Source organism: Branchiostoma belcheri, unplaced genomic scaffold, assembly GCF_001625305.1.
Source record: "Branchiostoma belcheri isolate BF01 breed outbred unplaced genomic scaffold, Haploidv18h27 scaffold4, whole genome shotgun sequence".
NCBI classification, from domain to species: domain Eukaryota; kingdom Metazoa; phylum Chordata; class Leptocardii; order Amphioxiformes; family Branchiostomatidae; genus Branchiostoma; species Branchiostoma belcheri.
The window spans coordinates 8,245,566-8,262,407 of NW_017804020.1; the positions used below are offsets into that span (position 1 = coordinate 8,245,566).

At 40.5% G+C, this 16,842-nt stretch overlaps 1 protein-coding gene across 1 annotated transcript in view; it reads left to right on the forward strand.

Moving 5' to 3' along the window:
• Positions 1 to 452: 452 nt before the first annotated feature.
• The window catches only part of LOC109476993 (polycystic kidney disease protein 1-like 3), a 42,631-nt gene continuing 26,241 nt past the window's right edge, over positions 453 to 16,842 (forward strand). The window contains exons 1-11 of the mRNA XM_019778005.1: positions 453 to 604; positions 1,497 to 1,674; positions 2,161 to 2,321; positions 3,123 to 3,301; positions 3,724 to 3,872; positions 5,002 to 5,140; positions 8,487 to 8,701; positions 9,475 to 9,649; positions 10,387 to 10,698; positions 12,211 to 12,441; positions 13,121 to 13,205. Of these exons, the coding sequence (XP_019633564.1) occupies positions 453 to 604; positions 1,497 to 1,674; positions 2,161 to 2,321; positions 3,123 to 3,301; positions 3,724 to 3,872; positions 5,002 to 5,140; positions 8,487 to 8,701; positions 9,475 to 9,649; positions 10,387 to 10,698; positions 12,211 to 12,441; positions 13,121 to 13,205 (1,976 nt within the window). The remainder of the gene's footprint in view (positions 605 to 1,496; positions 1,675 to 2,160; positions 2,322 to 3,122; positions 3,302 to 3,723; positions 3,873 to 5,001; positions 5,141 to 8,486; positions 8,702 to 9,474; positions 9,650 to 10,386; positions 10,699 to 12,210; positions 12,442 to 13,120; positions 13,206 to 16,842) is intronic.

Genomic DNA, 16,842 nt, shown 5'->3' on the forward strand with positions numbered 1-16,842 from the left:
TATATGTGCAAAGGTCACTGAAAGGATGCAAAAAGGAATATAAATTTGAAAGAAACCAAATGGGGTCCAAATGGACCCCGTTCGGGCATTAACGTCACAAAAAAAGTTCGGGTTTGAGGGTTAAAAAAATGTTGGTATTTGTTTTTCAAAATCTCTCCACATAAAACAGCCTACACTCGACACAGAACAACATCTTCCACTGTGAATGTCTCACTAATTAAACAAAAGCACAAAGTAACATGTATTAGTAAGATTACAACATTCAATATATTAAATATTCAACTGCCATGATTGTTACTGCCACAGCCATGTTTTCCCCCAGATACTTAAGAACAAAATTAATGTAACAGTTCCACATAATTATTTTTCAAAATCAGGCTAAACTTGACATAGACAACAACATTTTCCACTGTGAATGTCGCTCAACCGGGACAAGCATTGCAGTCGGCACCATGACCCTCCCCACCCCGAATTCCATCGACTTTCTCAACGCGTTCAAGAACTTCAGCAACTTGAGTGACAACGCCGTAGTGCTCTCTATCGTGGTGTCTGAGTACATCCTGTATATCATAATCATGGTGCTTCTGTGTGCTGACTTCAGCAGGTTAAGGGTGAGTAACTATGTACATGTGGTGTGCCAAAAAGCAGTTACTCAAGAAACTGGATATGATTTTGAAAACGTCAGACGTTTCAGCTAGTATCCACTAGCTTTCGTCAGTGACTGAGAGACAAGAGGAGAAATGCAGGTTTATAGGCACAAACTATTGATTAATATGCAAAGAAGTGAAGACAATTTGTTGGGAGTCTAAAAAGATAGACAAGTCAAGACAAGATGATGCAAATTAGTCACAAAGCTCCTCTGGTCTCTCAGTCACTGACGAAAGCTAGTGGATACTTGCTGAAACGTCTGACCGTTTCCAAAATCATATCCAGTTGCTTGAGTAACTGTTTTTTGGCGTATCTTACTATCTGGATGTCTAACCTTCATCGACGTATGTGGTGTTCTTTGTCTGATATTTTAAAAATGCATGCTTTTAGTCATTACTTCTGTATTATTTCGGGCTGATTTAGGATGTAGATTGCATTCTATGTTTGAATTCTATAGTGACAATGGTTGCTAGAACGTGGTAGGTGTTTTGGCAGTTACAATGTAATTTATAGATATTGGTTGTACAGTACTGATCTCGGGATATACCTCAAATCCCACGGTACGCTAATGTGCAGTGCTGCCAGGTTTCTATTATGTCTTTTTAATTTATTAGGATCTAGTTAATATGATCTAGTTGATATTAGAGTATAAACATAATTGTTATTATCAATTTTAAAGTAGATTAGTCAGCTAGAATCATTAGATATTTGCAATAGTTCCATTTATGTATGTACATGCATGTATGTACATTGTGCAGGTTCTGCTTCATCAGATACATGTATATAATATTATATATTAAATATTCCCCATTTTGTGTACTTTAGGGTAAAATTTCCCAGTATCAGAGGAAGACTCTGTCCAAAGTGAGTCTAATCCCGCCAGACCGGATGCCCGCGCCTCACGTCTATCAGCTCACGGTCACCACCGGGGCCATGTTCGGGGCAGGGACCACCTCACGGGTCGCCTTTCAACTCTTCGGGTCAGAGGGCACGACCCCGATCAAGGTGCTGAACCCTGGGAGAGAGGTCAGGCTTATTCTTATGTTCTCCTTGTATTTTTATAGGGTTTGTTTCTCTACTCAAACAATTTTCCATGATCGGGCCATAATTGTTTATCACACTATTTACTAGTTCTTAAAAGTTCTTTAAATCGGAATACGTGATAACTGGAGAACTTGTAATAACTCCTTTTGCAATTGGCATTCTTACATGAGAATTCATTAATCTGTCTTCTACATGTAGCACATTAATGAGATAGAGGTTTCATCACTTGAAAGAGAATTATTTTCTGTAAATTAAGGAATGTCATATATTTGATAGTATTGTGTGTATCGTGGTTTTTGATTAGACCATTTGTGTTTTAAAGTACTATATACTTAGATAGTTCCATGATCATTATGTCAATGCTAGGTGCTGGTAACATAAAGTAGAACATTATAAGGTGTGCGAAAAAAGTGCAACACAGAAAGATTATTGTTACGTGTTGTATGTAATTTTGTCAATCGATTACAGGCTTTGGTTCGTGGAAGTACTTTACATTTTATCATGCCTGTGCGAGAGTCACTTGGAGAAGTGATGTCGTTGCGCATCTGGCATGATAACTCTGGGGAAGGCGACACGTCAGCCTGGTTCCTCGGAAATTTTCTCGTCAGAGATGTAGAAAAGGATGCAGTGTAAGACCCTGAAGACATATCCCGCCTTCTGTTTGGCTGCTATTCTGAACTCAGTCTTTTGATGAAGTTCTACTTCAATCTTATAGCCTCAAGGCATGTTGAGCATGCAAGAAATTCTGTGAGTGTGTGCAACTTTCAAAATGTTCAGAAAAACGGACTGCCCCTTGAGTACATGTACAGACTGCAAACGACTAAAATACTTTGCTTGGTGAAATGAGACCAATGTTCCCTTTACCTGGCTCCAATACACTACGATTTATGTTAACAAAAATTCAACTTTCAAACCATGTATGTATTCCTGGTGACCTCATCCTATTGTATTGCCTAGAGCATGCCAGTTCGCAACCCTGACAATCAACTGAAACCGAATCTCCTCCCGTCCCTTACAATCTTCGCGGCTCGTGACAAGATACACATTAAAGCATCCAATACAATTTCATGACAGTAAATATATTAAAATATTCTTGTTGTGTGTAATGACGGTGTTCATTGACACTTACTGCCATTTCTTAGCACATTGTCATCATCATTGTATACTTAAAGTGTTTGAAACAGCCCACACAAACTACGTGAGTTGTCTCTTTATTTTTGCTTACCGCCCATAAATTGCTAAATTGTCATTTTTGCCTCACAAAGATCAGCAAGCTTTTGAATCGGATTGATTCAACTTGCTACAAGAGTGAGCAGAAAATCTAACTTGTTTGAAAATCAAGTTTTGCTGCCCTGAAATTACACTGGATGCCTTTAACTAAACCAGCGCCATGATGCCTTTACAAATCGATAAATTATGATTGTTTATAGGACTTACTTCTGCTGTCACGACTGGCTGTCAGAGGACAAAGGTGACGGAGAGGTGCAGGAGGTGGTTCACGCAACCCCCAAGGAGGGGCTGAGGTCCTTCAGTAACGTCTTTACTGAGGCGACCACCAACCTGTTCTACGATCACCAGCTGTGGACGTCTGCCCTTGTAGCACCACCAGGTCTGAATATTTCTTTCTTGACAACTTCATGATTTTTTAACTTCATAACTACATAAAATAATGGACCAGGTTTAATTGTAATATTTCTGTTTGTAAACGTCAAGAAACTAGTGAGCTTTTGTAGCAATTTTGTCACTTTATTTTAGATAGTGGCCAAGTCATACAAAAGACTTAAAAATGCTACATACTGATTTCTCTGCTTAGTACTCGGCCTTTGTGAAAAAAAAGTTATACACACACCACTACCGGTGGACTATGCAAAATGGTGTGGCCCAAGGTCTACTGAACTGGAGATGGGCACCGTCCTATGCACCACGTGGTGCGGGAAAGACTTTAACTTTAACTTTAACTTTAACTTTAACTTTAACTTTAACTTTAACTTTAACTTTAACTTTAACTTTATCTTTAACTTTTCCATCTAGGTTCCAGCTTCACCAAAGCCCAGCGTCTGTCCTGCTGCTTTACTTTGCTGAACACCATGATGCTGGCCAGCGCCATGTGGTACCAGACAGATGACACAACTGCTGACACGAAAGTGTACAACCTGGGGATCACTCGTTTCACAGTAGAGGTAACAACAAATCAGAGATTTCAAACTAGTTCCTGGGTTGGAGAGCTAACTTTTTTTTATCATTAAGAAATGCAAATGTCTTGTTTATAAAAATTAAGCATTACTGATGAGGACAATGGATAAATTGTAAATAAATACAAGTTGTGTATTATAAAACGCGCACAAAGGATTGTAAATACTGACGCAATTCTGAATTTTGCCTGCAATGTGGTATTTGGAATAAAAGTGTCAAAAGTTTCAGGTGCCATTACAAGTAAAAGTACTGTTCGGGCAAGTGCATCTGCCTCAAGACTTGCCGATTTTTACTTTGCAAGGTATAGCCGCCATGGTGGTTGGAGCAAATCAAACCACTTTTTTTCGATAAAGCATCCAAAATGATCAACTGAAAAATAAGATGATTTCCTTGGTGGTAGTAAATGTGGTAGTAAAATCTGACACCTTCTACAGGAACTATTCCGAAACACTTTATACGATTTACTATGCATCTAGGTTTTTCTGTATTATTTGTATGTCTCTAGAGTTCTGTATTATTTTGAGATGTATTGTGTTTTATTGGTTCTTAAAAGAATAAAGAAAGAATGAATACGATAGTATATTGAAACTTTATAACTTCTCTATTACCCAATTGTGTAAGAACATGTTTTTCTCTTTTTCTCAGTTACACGCTTGAATAGTCATATTATATAATGCAGCTGATGTATAAAATATCATCATAAGTTATGCACATCACATCCATATTTGCATAATTATCACACGATTATGTCAAGCACCACTTGAGTTACCTACATACCAAAAGTCATGACGATCCGTCTATCGTTTCTTGAGTTATCCTCTATTGAATATTTCTAAACAACTGCCCCTGCAGTTTTAGAGCAAGCAGCTAGGGGAACCAAACTTGCATCACTTCTTTCCCAGCACAATAGCTAACTGCCATTTAAATTTCGTGACCATGGCATGTCTAGATCATGAGATATTTAAACTTGAAGTTCAGCTGCATTACCTTGCTTAACAAGCCGCCTGGGGGGCAGGCTATGTCTTGAGCAGAGGCTATTGTTTAAAATTAAGCAATCTCTAGGCTCAGACACCCGCTGTAAAAGAAAAGAAAATTAAGTTTTCTGTATTTCTACAGGAGCTGTACACAAGCCTTATGACAGCCTTGACCGTAGCTCCGGTCAACTTGATGATCGTACAGCTCTTCCGCATGGAGGCACCACTGGCTGCCAACACTGCGGAGATGTCAGTCATTATGCAAGGTATGGAAAAATTTTGTCAGAAACAAGGAACAAGCTTTAAGGGTCTTTTGCTACAACTATTTACGCTTGAAAGTCATGTTTTTTTGGTAACGAGATGAAAGTGTTTATGTCTCATTACATGAACATTACTCCAGAGATGTTGATCATTACACAAGGTAGGAAAAACATTCTGTCAGGCGTGAAGCGGACAACTAGGACCAAGCTTCTTTTATTACAATGATCACGTCAAATTTGTTAAGGAGATGACAGTGTATTTATGTCTTGATACACGGGCATACATATGTAGCTGATATTTATACCAAAGGCCATTAGGCGATATGCCACAACAACAATAGAAATAAAACAAAAGTTCCAGTAAGCTTTAGCACTATGGAGAGCAGCCAACATTTCAGCACTAGGGACAGGCACAGTGCTTCTGCCGGCTGGAATAAAAGGGTCAGGATATCTTTACTGATTACCAATTAGGAAATTGTTTCACCCCTCAGACAACGTTTTGCAGAGAATATAAAATAACCCGTTGATAAACCCGGCCAAAACCCTGCCAGTCAATTGAAACCAAATCTCTGCCCACTCACATCGAAGCCCAAACATATAGTCATAATCCCTCCAAACGAATGCCACACAAAACAATACTTCAATCCCAGAAATATTTGATAAATGATAAATGAAAGGTAAGACCCATTTGCTCTTGTTGCAAACGCTGAGCGATGCCTAGACTCTAACAGGCTTCAGGAAGCAGGTACGCCAAACTGTAGTGGCATGTTATCTCTCTATTTGTCCAGTTTCTACTCTTTCCAGCTTCTTCCCAAAGCCCGGTAGAGGCTAAAGAAATTCCAGTCAACTTTGAGGTTTGAACACTTAAAATGTGTTTGCATCAAGCGGCGGATTGTTGAATCCCGGGACGTGTGAAGGAACATCAGACCGCTGGGCTATCAGTACGGCATGGGTGACTGTGCTCCTGTCATCCACCAGTTCCATGTTCTTCGAAATCTCAGAAAACTGAAAGTTGTTTGCATCAACGTGCTTATTCATCACAAAGAAATGAGAAGAAGCCGAACCTCTGTTACAGTAATAGATTAGTTCTAGAGCTAATGTTGTTCTGTATTTATAGAGTACTTTTACAGCTGATGTTGTTGGATTAGTATCAGTACATAGTCCTGTGTTTACTGTTAACACCTCTGTATCTGTTTACCTGTACTTAGCCCGATAGGGCATGAATAAAAAAAAGGTTAGCTGATACATTGTTGAATCCCAGGACGTGTGAAGAAGCATCTGCACCGCTGGACTAAGTACGTGGCGTGGATGACCGTGTTCCTGGTGTCCACCGGCTCAGCGTTCTTCGTGCTGCTGTACAGTATGGACTGGGGGAAGGAGAGAAGTGACGCCTGGCTGAAGGCCTTCGTCTTGTCCTTCATGGGCTCCAGCTGCGTGATGGACACTCTTCAGGTAATGATCGTGGTTTTGGCGACGTCTCGGGGAGGAGCCTAATGTGAAAGTATTGTGTGAAATTCGCAAAAATTCTAGGAATTGTACAGGCATGGAATTTCCACAGGAATGTCCCCACAGCTTTGTTTGTTGACATGCCCACATTCCCGGAAACCCTTGGGAGAACCAGTCTGCTCTACATGTACTTTCTGTGACCCCGGGGCTCGTTCACTATACACTCAGGGGAGGGGAGGGTACAAGGCCTCCTCAAAATCATGAAGTCATGGCAGTGCCATGCAAACAGTACCCTTTAAAAGCAACCACCGTCGCCATAGCAATGTATGTTTTCATTGCCAGTCTTGTTAATAAATTAATTCTACCCTGTGTTCCAGACTCTGGCAGGGCTGGTGGAGCTAAAATGCAGTTTTAGGCTAGGGAGATTTTAGTCAGCCAGGGGGATAACGTTAGCTACAAGAGAGCTTGTATCTCGGTAGTCATAACTGTCTTTGGCTGTCGAACAAACTTGCTACCAGTCCTGCCAGATTCTGGTACTTCCGGGTAGATTTTACCAAGGACCAAGAATTTTACCTAGCCTGGTATCCATCCCTACTGTACTGTGTTTTTTTCTGTTGCCAATAGTGATATGGTTTATCAATGATCATGATTGATGGTACACGATCATTGTAAAACATGATATGTGGAACTATGTTGCGAGACTAAATCATCCATACATGATAATATGATGCTATTATCAATGATATCTTGTAGTCATGAATGTAGGACAGATTACCGGTAGCGTTGTGGTACAGTTGTTTTAATACTTTTGTTGCCATACATTGTGCTGCACGATTGTGGAGCAATAAAAATGATTTATTCATATCTAACTCTTATACCATCATGAAAGTTCATCTGTGTTGGTATTTACCTGTTTAAAGTTAAAACTTTTGGTCCAACACAAAAAACGTTCTCTCACCTAGAGCTTTCGACCAGTCAGTCTGGTCTTCCTCAGTAGACTGACCCAGTAAAGCCGTAAGGATTTTGGACACTGAACAAGACTATTTCTTGAGAGGGGTGAAGGAAGCCATATACATCAGGGCCCATCACCTTTCATTGAACCGCGACGGGGGCCGACATCGCCTACCAGATACCTTTGACCCAGTGTCGATGTCACATTTCAAAGAAGCCACGTGACAAGCTTCACTGGGTTAGTCTACTGAGGACGATCAGAGTGACCAGTCGAAAGCTCTAGGTGAGAGAACCTTGTTGTGTTGGATCAAAAGTTTTAAGTTTAAACATGTCTAACTTTTGTCATGTCAGATCGTCGTCCTTGCCGTGGTGCTGTCTGCAGTTTGTAACCTGTCCTTCCTCATCAAGCCGCCGGCTATAAGGAAGGAAGACCTCAAACTCAACCTGTGGAACTCTGCAGGTTAGAATTCTAACAAGTTGGAGCAGTCAATTTGTTTTCTTTGAGCCCTTGTTTATTCATGAAAATAACTCAAATCTTTCTGCTGACAGCTTTTCATTGAGCACATAATTTATGGAAGGAAGAGGTCTAGGTGCAGCAGGATACAGGTTATATGATTGAGGTCCTGTTGGAATGAGCATTTTACATGTAGTCGTAAAAAATCTATATCCTTACTAAGTTACACATTACGTGGTTTCCTAAAAGAAACAAACAATAAAAAATTAGAATCATCAGAATTTTACCATTTATCTGTACATCAAACAGAAGGCCAGGTTTCATTGACAAGTCTCTCAGCTGACAGTTATATTTCTAACAAAATATTTTCCCAGAGTAAAACTGACGAATAAAATTAACCTCAAAAACACATTGTAGCAACTGAAATGTGATGTAGCTGTTGTGTTTCATCATGACTATGTTTTAACATCCGTGAAACTCTCATGACAAAATTATAATGATGTTTTTATCTTGCAGCACCTAAAAAAATCCGCCCACCTACCAAAGCCAACTGCCAAGGAGCTAGAAAGAAACGGGAACTCAGTAAGAAGTCAGCCTCGACACTCAAGGAGCTTCTTCTCTTGTTCATCTTTGTGGCCGTCCTTTTCTACATTGCCCAGGCAAACAACGACCAACACATCTTCTATGAGAAACGCACGCTGTCCACCACTGTTCTACGTGGATTTGACGAAGTAAGTAATCAACTAGAGAGGCCACATTCGCAAAGCAAATGCATAATGTTAACCTTCACATGGTCTAGCCCAACAAACTACAGCTCTGTTTATTCTTAGCCAAACACATTTTTGGAAAAATGTTTGGTGTTTAATGTAACTCAACACCACAGGATGTTTGATACAGTTACCATGGTGACAGACGTCTGGTCAAGGTCATTGACCTTATGTGTTTGGAAGAAGAAGAAACAGGGCAAAAACAATATGATTGTTTCCCCTCTGCGAAGGTAAACATAGTCAGTCTAATTGGTAGTGCTCAGTTCTTTGTTTTTGGTCAAAGACTGGGAAGGGGGTAGTATGTTAGGGCATGTGCACAAAGTAGGTTGATATCGCAATACTGCTTGATCCAATGTTGAACGGGTACAAGTCTGCTGAATTGGAACAAGTACTAGTAGTCTCCATTGCAGATCTTCCGATGAAGACAGAGGCTCACTACTCATGTATGTTACTATAGCAATAATGTACTACAAATTCCAGGGGAATCGCTAGAATTTTTGCAAGTTAATAAACATACTTTACTGTTTATTTAAATTCAAAAATTTAAAGTATCTGTATACTGTTTGGTTAGAGTTTTTACATTACTTCATATACTATGTTCTTATTGAGTTCATTAACCATATGCAGGCCCATTACCCATTGACACATCAATCTAGATCAAATTTGTTTCTAATACAATCATGTATTTTTAGGCATGCTACTCAGGCGTTGTGAAAAATTGTTATTTTTACATACAGATCAGGACTCCCGACCAGTTCTACACGTGGGCTGAAGAAGTGCTGCTGCCGACCCTGTACCCGTCCACCTGGTACAACGGGAGGAAAATGAAGTTCTTAGACCGTCAGTTTGCACAGAACACCGAGTCCTTCCGTGTGGGCCCTCCTCGCTTGATGCAAGTAAGACGACGTCCAGGTAGGGCCAGGAAGGAAAACATATTGTTTTGCTCTGCTTCTTCTTCCTCTTCTTCTCCAAACAAATACGGTCAATGACCTGAACCACACGTCTGTAACCTTGGTACACCATGTTGCAATTTTATAGCAGGATTGATTTAGACTCCTGTCTAACCATTTATTTGAATGTGTTTGTCAATGAGTAAGAGCAGACCTATGCGAAGGTGATTTGATTTGCAAATGTTACCTTTCTGGTCAATCTTTAGTTTTCACTGTTTGTTGGGTGATCTGTTAAATCGTGTGCTTCATAAAAGTCTCTTACCCTTTTCGTCATTTGAATTGTCATTGAATATGTCTTACTTCTTGCAGTACATTTTTAAGGCAAATTTATTGAACTGCTTGCGAAAAGTGATTTATGGAATCTGATTTGGAATCTTTTTTGAAACAAAAGAAGGGAAATACCTGATTGCATTTACATCATGATTGCAATATTACTCAATATATGATTGTATGACAGTACTTACTCAAGTATTACACAATGGTTTACATTTCATACCATGATTACATTGATGGCGAGTCTATACCACACCAAGAGCATACCAGGCCACAACAGAGCATACCAGGTCACAACCCTTTGATCACCTTAAACCTGATCCTGGCCACTCACTCCCAACCCTTGTTGCTGAGGACAAAGTATATCCTATTGTAAGTATTCTACTGCATAACCAACAACTCCTATAACGATTGTTTTCAATGCAGATGTCAGTACATGGAAGACTGGTGCTGGCCTAGGCTGGAGCCTGTCTGTACAGAACATGTCCTATTCCTGCTGGCGATTTGCGGTTCCGGATCTTCTGAATCACACCAAGTTTCACACATTAAACTCCACCAACCATCACTCCCTGGACTTGCCTCTTGATTATGACTCCGCTGTGTCGTTCTTCCGTGCCTTGAAGGACTTTGAATTTCTGGATAAGTACACGGTTTCCATGGCGATTGACATAAACTTCTACAACCCGAGCCTGAAGTTGTTCAGCGTTGTGCACCTTGTCCTAGATCATTCCGGAGTAGGTAATCTCGCGCCAGCGGCAACAATCACTTCGTTCGGTCTGTTCCAATACGAAAGTAACGCTGACTTTGTGAACTTGTTCATACACATTGTATTCACACTGCTTTTCTCAGCAATGGTGTTCAAGGAGTCAAAATTGTTGACAAACATGGGATGGAAATATTTTACGTCGGCCTGGAATGCCCTCGGATGCCTAAGCCTCATCGGCACGGCAACAGTCATCTCTGTTTTCATCAAGCGATACACCGTGGCATCTGATACACTTGCAGTGATCGCCAAAACTAATGGTATGCCGACCTATGCATTACGCCACAGCAAGTAAATTTTATGGATGAAATCCTCCTTCACAGACGCCAAATCTAATGCGAGAGGGCGACAAAAACAAGTGGGCCAAAAAAAAAACAAGATTGCTACATTTTCAAATTTTGACATCATGAACTTAAACAAGAAATGATATCTATACTATGCTATGTTTACTGACAACTACTTCAACATCCATTTCTCGGTGAATAGAAAGTTTTTAATCATTGTTCAAATGGTTTTAATTCAGTTGGACGTCACATATAAAAGGAATTAAATAAACCACTGCATCAAAGTAAAGACAAAACATTACATCAGAGCCTTGTCTTCTCTCTTCATATTTAGCTGCCATCCATGTTACGGCATGGCAACAGACATCTTTGCCCATTATCGGCGGTCAGAGGGCAACAAAAGTTCTTGTTTTTCCCCCAAATCAGGTGAAAATTAATGCGCGCGCTGGTGTAATCCATAGAAATTACTTGCTGTGGCTTTACTGATATACATGTTCATAAAATATCAAGGCCTTGTATCTTTAGTATGTAGTTCACCAGAGTTGATAAATTACATGTGGAACTGTTTAAGTGTTCTCCAACTACATTGTACAAAAACTTGGACATTTCGACGGACTCGTTCAGTCATCCTCTTAGCTAACTATCATGACGCCAGTGACACAATCACTGACTTTTTTCACGTGTGACATTAGCAAAGAGTCATTAAGTTTGATAAAGTCGATATTGCCCCATCATCATCCCCATTTGCCATTTCAACAGGATATAGTTTTGGGCGCTGTTTTATGTTGCATATTTCCTTGAAATGAAATTATGAATGAAACGAATATCAAATACAAGTAATGATTCCCACAACGCAAAAATAGGTATATATATATATATATACATATATATATATATACTGCTTTGTTATTAGAAAAAAACTTGTGATGAGCCCACTCGATTGTAAGACTTTATCAAAGACTTGTGCTAGCCCTTGTTGTTTGAGTAATTAAGATATATTAGGTTTTATTCGACATAAGGTCCTATTCAACACATTTTTTATTGTTTGTTACTTAGTACTCTCTTTATGTGGTTTGCCATACCCTGTACCATGTGTAATTGTCTTGCAATAAAGTTCTTTTTATTTGAATTGAATGTTGTGCAGTATCGTCAAAACGTGATTTTAACATTTTCCAACCTTTGGAATCAACTCTCGCCCAACAGGTGAGCTGGGATTTGAACGTTTTGTGGACCTGACAGCTGCTGCATGGTGGGATGAGTGTCTCGCGCACGCCGTGGGTATTGTTGTGTTCATCAACACCGTCGCCCTGCTCCGTGTCGTCCGCTTCAGTCAGACCATCGGCAAACTGCTGGCACTTCCCGGCATCATGAAGGACGAGCTCCTCTCGTTCTTAGTCGTCGCTGCCGTCGCCTTCATATCTTTTATCAGTGCAGGTATGAAAACATTAAATGAATGAATGTCATTAAATGGATGAATGTTTCTATTGAATGAGTTAGTGAGCAAATGAATAAGTGAGAGAGCAAATGAATGAGTAAATGAGTGAGTGAATGAATTAATGTTTTTATTGAATGAGTGAGTGAGCAAATGAATAAGTGAGTGAGCAAATGAATGAGTAAATGAATGAATGAATGTTTTATTGAATGAGTGAGTGAGCAAATGAATAAGTGAGTGAGCAAATGAATGAATAAATGAGTGAGTGAATGAATGAATGTTTTATTGAATGAGTGAGTGAGCAAATGAATAACTGAGTGAGCAAATGAATAACTGAGTGAGCAAATGAATGAGTAAATGAGTGAATGAATGAATGAATGTTTTGTTTAATTAATGAGTGAGAAAATGAAAGAATGAGTGAGCAAATGAATGATTGAGTGAGCAAATGAATGACTGGATGAGTAGGTGAATGAGTGGACGAGTGAGCGAATGAATGAATGAATGAATATCATTGAATGAATGAATCACAGTAGTTAACATGTATACAATGGAAATGAGCGACATAACTGATACAGATCTACACCATTAATATCATATCCTTTATTGCATTGTTCCCCAAATGATGAGGGACTACTGAAGGCTGATAATAAGATTATGCTGTTGTTTCTGTTGCTGTTTCAGGATACCTTATCTTCGGGACTCACCTGAAGTCTTACTCCGACTTGTACCACACAACCTTCGCTCTCTTCGAGATGATGCTTGGAAGGTAAGGTCGACCTACAAATGTGTAACCAGCTGGATAATCTGTATAGAACTTTTGATGCCTGTGAATCATGTTGTACAGTGTAATTACTTCTGGGGGGGAAGTATTGTTTTGAGTGGCTCAGGTTTGGGGTGTGTGTATGTACTAATGTTTGTTTGGGTACAAGAGTGGCAAACGCTGCTAGACAGTTGTAAATGGTTTCGACAGTTGAATTTCATAGATAGGTCATGCTTGAAGGTGGTTGAGCACTTGCCAGGTTGGAGCATGTCATTCTGTGTAAAAATCAATAATAATTGTAGCTGTGCAAAAATTCAATAGGCGTACAGTCCTAATAATGATACGAAAACATACAATCCCCAATACAGTTACAATATGTTCATAAAAAAAAATAATAATAATTATCTAACAATCAAGATAGAACAAGCAGGAGTGGCCTGAAATGGGAAAGTTTAATTGTTTTCCAAAACAAAACGCCATTCAGTAAGTTCAAGGAACATTCAAGTACTAGTAACCATATATCAAACTTATCCACAGTTAACCTCGTACCAGTATATATACTATCACTATAGCTAAGGTGGTGATGGGGAGGTGGTGGGTCGAAATTCAAGCGGAGCGGACCGAAAACATGAACCGTCTCCCCCAAAAACAGAACAAACTGAGAAAGTTCGAAGGTCACGGGGGGAGCGGTCACGTGGTTTGTGGGCCGAACGAAATCTTTTAGTTGTTTCTAATTACGAAAAATTTTCATGCGGACAATTTTTCCCAAATTATCTAACAATCAAGATAGAACAAGCAGGAGTGGCCTGAAATGGGAAAGTTTAATTGTTTTCCAAAACAAAACGCCAAAATAAGAAGGCCAAACTGCAAAAGAAAAGAAAATGACCCACAACGAAAGAAACAAACAAAATAACGTCCCCCATACCACAACCAACTTAAAACAACATTGTAATCAACATTAAACACAATATAGCTACTAGTAAGTTGTGCGGATCTGATGCACCATCCTAGCACAGAGTTCTAAACGTTTTTCTAACGGAACCTTCAGGTACAGTAAATAAGCATCTGACTTCCAGTCACCTTGAATACGAATAAGATCAACTGGTACACCTGCGTGGAAGGCAAATGACGCACCTCCGCGACGGCCACTATGCAATGAATAACATCTGGGATCCAAACCAGCTCTAACTAGAATTCTCTTAAACTCTCTGTCGAACACATTCTGAGTTAACGGTACAAAGGTAGATTTGTAGGGCTTTACAAACGCAGCCTCTGTGTTCCTATTCGTATTGAGACTAACCATATTGCGAAATGCAGTCACAGGACATAACGGCGAGTTCGGTATCTCAAGCACTGGTACATACAAGACACGTTCAGCACATTGCAGTGTTTTTGACCACCTTATTCTGACTAACAATACTCCTCTGTGTACCACAAAATCTCTCAGCATGAACTGCTTAGTAGGATCAAATGTACTCTTAGCTAAGAAGTTCGACTTCCGCTGGAAAGTAAAGAAACTTAACAATACAATAGTCCAAATCGTTGCTTCAAAAGGAACTGAAATGTCCAATTGTTCATAAATCCTGTGCAACACTGATGGAGTGAACGGCAATTTCTGATGAGGTGTATGCTGCATTCGCTTGCTGAATCCCCGTTTCAGTAGGCCCAAGTCCGGTGAATCAAACGCGGCAGTGTCCCAGCCGAACAATGTGTGCAAGGTCTTAAGACCGCTAATATAATTTGCAATTGACCCCGGTGCTCTGAAAGAACGACTTAAAAACTGAGAAAACGTCTCTAGTGTGTCCAAGGTGGCTGGGAAGGCAGTTATATCATAAAATGTACAAAACAAAAGATAAGTCCTCAACTGTGTTCTAAGATTTGACCAAGTTCCTTCCGCGAAGGCAGCAAATTTTGTCCGACGTGCCTGTTCTCGCAAGTAGCTCAGGTCTGTCTCAGCTGCAACATAAAACACAAAGAAAGCAAACTGTCAGTAAGGGCAATCCAGGACGAAATCTTCCTGAAATACCGGTATTTCTATCGTGTCCACATCCTCTGTCAAGATGTGAAACTGTTCAGCATGTTTCGATGAGAGATGCCATCGCGACAAGTGGTCGGCGACTCGGTTCTCCCGTCCTTGAATATGCTCTGCCCGTAAGACGAAATCGCACGATGCCGCGATCAGCCAAAGTTCTCTCGCACTATGAAGCAAATCCTTGTCTCTTGAACGTCCCGAATTCAACACATAAACACACGCCATATTGTCACAGTTGATCACGATTCTGGACCCTCTCCAGCCTGGTCCCCACTTCCTGGCCGCTACCACAATCGTCAGCATCTCCAAGACATGTATTTTAGCTCCATATTGTTCGAGAACAGCAGTCGGGAACCTGGAGTGAAAGAACTCACCATTACAGATTCCCCCGCACCCTGTCAGACACGCATCCGTGGCCACAACTTCATCCGGTGCACAATAGATGTCCGGAGTCAATAGTGAGACTCCATTGAACAAGGTCATAAAACGTCGCCACCAACGCACATCCAGCTTAAAGTCACGAGACAACCGAATTCTATGATGACTCCTGCGGACACTTCGTAGTACTTCCAACATGCGCGAAATGAAAAGACGTCCAGGTGCCACGCACGCAGACACGAATACCAGTTTCCCAATCAGTGACTGAAGCTCGCGTTTCAAAGCTTTCTTCTTGTCAATCCACGCGTCAAGTAACAGTCTCACTTCCTCCAACCGAAACTGTGGGACTCGCTTCACCATCGCTACGGTATCAAACTCAGTCCCTAGAAATGTCATGCAGGTCGTAGGCTCCACCGCTTTTTCAACCGACTCTTCCAACCCCAGGCTGTGTAATGTTCCCTGCAAACTGTTGAAGGCCTCCATCGCGACTTGAGGGTACTCTGCTCCCCCAAAATCATCTAGATAATTGCAAATTGAATAACCTTTCTTTTGTTGTATGAACGTGACTGCAGAGGTGGTTGACTGACAAATAAAAGCACTAGAACGAAGTCCAAAAGGGCACCTTGTATCAACATACCACTTGTTCCTCCAACAGTACCACAAATACTTGTAGTCTTTGGGATCAACCGGAATTTGTCTATACGCTCGTTTCAAGTCCGTCTTGTATAATAAACAGCCACGCCCCTTGTCTAATATCATATGCGACAATGTATCCACGGAGGGGTAGGTCAACTTAAACTCCTGTCCTAAATAATAATCCTTGGGAACAGCATCATTAATAGAGAAACCTGCCGGAAAACTGCAGTCTACTACAACTCTTCTCTCTATACTGTCTCTCTTCTCTACTGTCTGTAACGGAATCGGCACCGCCGGGAACGAAAAAGGATTCGAATCAAATGGTCCGGCTATGGCACCCAAACTAAGTTCTTTGGAAATAAACGCATCTACATGTCCCGCATAATGTCTAGCTGAGTAATGATTCTGAAAGGATACGTCGACCGGGCGTTGATACAATTCCGGCTCCACATTAATCGGCCACCCGAATGCTAAGAAATCAACAATACGTCTGTCTTTCATAGGTCCACTAGTAGTTCTCTCCATGTATCGATCTTCAAAAGCCGACTCCACTGGAACACGTGCGCCAACAAAGTTATGTCCTTCACACGCCGACTA